The 5,310-nt window shown below is 41.7% G+C and overlaps 1 protein-coding gene across 1 annotated transcript; it reads right to left on the bottom strand.

The window, feature by feature from the left end:
- Positions 1–1,562: 1,562 nt before the first annotated feature.
- LOC101025678 (olfactory receptor 10R2) lies at positions 1,563–3,346 on the bottom strand. The gene has a single exon (XM_003892869.5). It carries the CDS (start codon positions 2,668–2,670, stop codon positions 1,669–1,671), a length of 1,002 nt encoding a protein of 333 aa, XP_003892918.4. The 5' UTR covers positions 2,671–3,346; the 3' UTR covers positions 1,563–1,668.
- Between the last annotated feature and the right edge of the window lie 1,964 nt (positions 3,347–5,310).

The following is a 5,310-nucleotide window of genomic DNA, read 5'->3' as shown; positions in this document are numbered from 1 at the left end:
TATTTACTTTGTGGTAAATTTCTCTCAATGTGATATTAAAAAGGAAATTAAATCCATTAAAGAGATCTAGAAGACAGCAGCAGGGGTGTCTATTAGTCTATCCTGCTGTTATAATAAAACTACAAAGCATGTAAACTCTGTAGCATGATGATATAAATCATCTTCCAATCAGGTAAAAAAAGTTACAACAAATTGTTAAAAGTGAAAAAGAAACGATAAAATGATGAAAGCAAATTTAAATGGATTATATGACTTTGGTCATGAACAAGTACTCCCATGAATTGGATTGAGGGATGGACTTTGTATACGATGTAGACCCCTTAGATTGTAAGCAAGTTTTTTTTTTTTTCCTGTATATGTGCACGAGGAGAGTTTCATGTATTAGATACATAGCTTTCAACAGATTCTCAAAAAACCATGTGCTGCAAAATGTGATCCAGAGTGATTAAGGTAATTATTTACGGCTATACCACTGGTCAGGCCAACTATTTGACTCTGTACACAGAGAGTAATTTTATGAGCTAAATATTTACCAATAAACACCATTATAACACCTTAATCTATAGGAAAAACAGGCAACAATGTCATAAAAGGCAGTTTTTCTTAGTTTCAGTTGAGGCACAAAAGCTGAGAGAATAGAATGTGTGAACTACTCTTTAAAAATAAACATTTTGAGAAAAAAGGGGAGGAAATATAATCTTTGGAGTAAGCTCTTGGATTTCTTAATGTTTTATCTATCCCCAAGAGTAGAAAACTGCTTCAAGATATTGATATATATCTGTTGGACATAAAGGAACACAGTTGATTGGTATCTGAGCTCACCTGAGAAATCTAAATGTAGAAATCTGCAGTTATTGGCCTGAAATACCAGTACACAGAGAAAGATGTCTGAACTTCAACTGACTATGGGTAGCAAGGATTGTCAAAATTTTCTTTTGGATCACATATTGACCATTTAGGAGAAATTCTCATTGGAGAATCACTTAAAAATAACATTTTATCCAATAAGAACTTTAGAAAACATGGGACCCAGATGAATGTTGAAACCTCAGAATTAAGAGGAAAATTTACAAGCTGTCAGCTAGAGGCAGATTCAACCATATCACAAGCAATGTGGTAGAAGCTCCAAGTAAGGAATTATTTCAGCAGCCAGGAAAGCTCCCTGCATGAGAAAGACTCAATGTGCAACATCTGAAAGCACTATTGCCAGAACATGACAGTGGCAATCAAGAAAGACGTTCCCGCCACCTATCCCTCCCCCCACAGTGTAATGCTTGAAGGACCAGTCACTGAAATAAGTAGAGAGAAAAGTGTTTGCTGAAAGAGCTAATACATAAGTCAACCTTCATTGGTACCAATGAAGGCTCCCCAATTCAAAAATCTACACCCAGAAAAGGCAGAAATTTTATCTTTAAATTAAGTTTTAATTTTCAATTATCACAGTGAACTGGGCATTTAAATTTGAGGAGCTCCCTGAGATTCCATATGAGAAAATGAAAAACATTAGCCTGTGGATTAAATTTAAAGAAACTGTAAGGAGAAAAACATATTTTATGACATGCATCTTAAGGACTCCTATTATTTCAAAGAATTTTTTACAGTTATAATATGCATGTGATAAAAAGGCATTATTTATTGAGAAATCTAAAACGTAATAATATTTCAATTCTATAATTTTAGAGAACCTTTCTTGCCCAACACTTTTCTGATAGCAAGTTTGACATCCTTGTTTCTGAGGCTATAAACCACGGGGTTTAGTAATGGCGTGACAATAGTGTACGTCACCGTTACCAGCCTGTCTTTGTTGGACACATAGTTTGCTGTAGGCCTCAGGTAGATGAAGGAAGCACAGCCATAATGAACAATAACAACAGTGAGGTGAGAGGCACAGGTGGAAAACGCTTTCCGTCTGCCCTCAGCTGAGGGAATCTTCAGGATAGTCCTCAGAATACAGAGATAAGAAACACAGATGAACAGAAAGGGAACCACAAGTACAAGAACCCCACAAATGAATATCAAAAATTCATTAACATCTGTGTTGGTACAAGCCAGACGAATAACTGGTGAGATGTCACAGAAGTAATGATTGACCTTGTTGGCACTACAAAAAGGGAGGCTGAAAACTAAATTTACTACTGTAAGAGAGGCCAAGAAGCCTCCAATTGCACAGGCAGCTGCGAGCTTTCCACACACCTGCCAGCTCATAAGAATGGGGTAGTGCAGAGGGTGACAAATGGCAGCATAGCGATCACAACCCATTAGACCCAATAGCAGGCAGTTGGTAATGGCAAAACCAAGGAAGAAGAACGTTTGAAGAGCACAACAGGTGAAGGAGATTATCCTGGCCACAGAAAGTAGATTGACGAGCATCTTGGGTAGAATGACAAAGGTGTAGAAGGTCTCAGATGTTGACAGAATGCCAAGGAAGAAGTACATTGGTGTGTGGAGGCTTTTATCCAGGTGGATGACGCTGATAATGGTGACACTGCCACTAAGAATGGCTAAATACAGAAAAAGAAAAACTACAAAGAGGGCCAGTTGAATTTCACCAAGGCTGGAAAAACCCAGCAACAGGAATTCAGTGACCATGGTGACGTTTTCTGCCAAGATCTGCAAAGAGGGAAAGAAGTAAAATATATTCAGGTATGTGAATATAAGAATTTGGGGCATGCAGTCCTTTGTTCCTTTCTGGAGGTGACAAGGAGTAATCTTGCCTTTTACTAGCCTTTTCCGGTTCCTAGCTACCTCTCATGTTCATTGGTTCATGGTCCCCTTCTTCTATCTTCAAAGTCAACAAAGTTACATCTTTTCTCTGACTTTCTGATTCTCTCTCCCAATTTTAAGAACCCTTATGATTACTTTGGGCCCTCCAGAATAATACAGGATAATATCTCTATTTTACTGTCAGTTGACTTTCCTTCTGCAACCTTGATTCCCCTTGTTTGTATAATCTAACATATTCTCAGATTCTAGTGATTAAAACATGTATCTTTGGGAGCCCATTATTTGGCCTACTACAACAAGCAACAAACAATCTAAAAATGATATTAAGAAAACAATTCAATTCACAATATCATTTTTAAAAAGCTTAGATTTAACAAAAAAAGTGTGAGACATATACAGAGAACTCTTTCAAACATTGTTGGGTTAAATTATAAAATATATGACTAAGTGAAGAACACCCATGTTCATCAGTTTAAAGACATAATAAAATAAAGAGCAATTCTGACCAAACTGGTCTATGTAGTCAACATAATTCTTAACAAATCCCAGCAGGTCTTTCTTCTAAAGACTGATAAGATGATTATGGGGGCGGAGCAAGATGGCCGAATAGGAGCGGCTCCAGTCTTCAACTCCCAGCCCCAGCGACACAGAAGACCGGTGATTTCGGCATTTTCAACTGAGGTACTGGCCCATCTCACTGGGAGTGCCGGAAGATCAGTACCACTACTGGCTGCTGCAGCAGCCCTCGGACTCAGCCGAGAGCTGGGAAGCAGTGGGCTTGTGCATTGCCTCACCTGGGAAGCGCAAGGGGAAGTGGGAATCCTTCCCAGCCAGGGGAAGAACTGAGACACACAACACCTGGAGACCGGAGTACCCACCCCACACGCCGCAGGAGCAAACAGGCACAATTGTGAGATCATATCCACACACCTGGCTGGGAGGGTCCCATACCCACGGAGCCTCCCTCATACTCAAGCAGCAGTCCTCAGACCTACTGCAAGGCAGCAGCCAGGCGCTGGGGGGAGGGCGCCCGGCCGCTCAGGCTTTTAAGTAGGTAAACAAAGCTGCTGGGAAGCTCGAACTGGGTGGAGCTCACAGCAGCCTGGCTGAAACCTGCCTGTCTCTGTAGACTCCAATTCTGGGGCAGGGCACAGGTAACAATAACAAAGCAGCGATACCTCTGCGCACCCAAACGACTCTGTCTGATAGCTTTGAAGTGAGAGCAAAAGTGGATCTCCCAACACGGAGGTTGAGATCTGAGAAGGGACAGACTTCTGCCTGCCGGTCCCTGACCCTGAGTAGCCTAACTGGGAGACATCCCACTAGCAGTAGCTCCGACACTCCCACACCCCTGCTACAGGGTGGAATACACCCCCGAGGAGGAGCGCTTCCAGCAAGAATCAGACAGGTACACTTGCTGTCCAGGAAATATTCCATCTCTCCGCAGTCCTGCTGATACTCCAGGCAAACAGGGTCTGGAGCTGACCCTGCCTAGCCCCACCAGATCTAGCTGAGGGTCCTGACTGTTAGAAGGAAACCAACAAACAGGAAGGACACCTTACACCAAAACCCCATCAGCACATCACCATCATCAAAGACCAGGAGGCAGATAAACCACAAAGATGGGGAAAAGGGCAGAAAAAAGCTGGAAATTCAAAATTTAAGAGCCGTGATCCCCGGCAGTTAGGAGGCTGCAGAGCTTCCATCGCCCAGCAACGGATCAAAGCTGGACGGAGAATGACTTGACGATGAGAGAAGAAGGCTTCAGTCTATCAAATTTCTCAGAGCTGAGGAATTACGATGACCCAGCGAAAGCAGAAACTAAAAATCCTTGGAAAAAGCGGAAGAATTGACGCACAGACTCAATTCAATGCAGAGAAGGTCATAAACGAAATGAAAGAGATGAAAACCATGATATCGAGAAATACATGCGATAAATGCACAAGCCTTTTAAGTAACCAATTTAATTAACGGAAGAAAGAGTATCAGCCATTGAGGATCAAATGAATGAAATGAAGCGCAGAAGAGAAACCAAAAGAAAAAAAGAAGAAAAGAAATTAAACAAAGCCTGCAAGAAGTATGGGATTTCATGTAAAAGCACACCCATGTCTGATTGGGGTGCCTGAAAGTGAGGGGTGGTAAATGGAACCAAGTTGGAAAACACTTCAGATATATCATCCAGGAGAATCCTCAACCCAGGGCAGCCACACCAAATCCGGCAACACAGAGAACGCACAAAGATACTCCCTCGAGAAGAGCAACCCAAGATATGAGCACTGCTAGATTCACTCAGTGCTGGAAAATGAAGGAAAATCTTATGGGCAGCCAGAGAGAAAGGTCGGGTTACCTACAAAGGGAAGCCCATCAATAGACTCATGTAGCAGATCTCTCTCGCAGAAACTTCATGCTTGTGAAGAGAGTGGGGGCCACATTCACATTCTAAAGAGTGCAATTTCAAACCCAGAATTTAAGTATCCAGCCAAACTAAGTTTCATAAGTGAAGGAGAAATAAAATCCTTTTATGGTGATAAGCAATGCTTAGAGATTTTGTCACCACTAGGCCTGCCTTGCATAAGAGACCTGGAA

Source organism: Papio anubis, chromosome 1, assembly GCF_008728515.1.
Source record: "Papio anubis isolate 15944 chromosome 1, Panubis1.0, whole genome shotgun sequence".
NCBI classification, from domain to species: Eukaryota; Metazoa; Chordata; class Mammalia; order Primates; family Cercopithecidae; genus Papio; species Papio anubis.
The sequence above is the reverse complement of the archived record's forward strand: the minus strand, read 5'-3'. Positions and strand labels throughout refer to the sequence as shown.

What these genes read in the sequence shown, in the direction of transcription:
- LOC101025678 (XM_003892869.5), bottom strand. Translation starts at nt 2,670, where the DNA reads ATGCCCCAAATTCTTATATTCACATACCTGAATATATTTTACTTCTTT.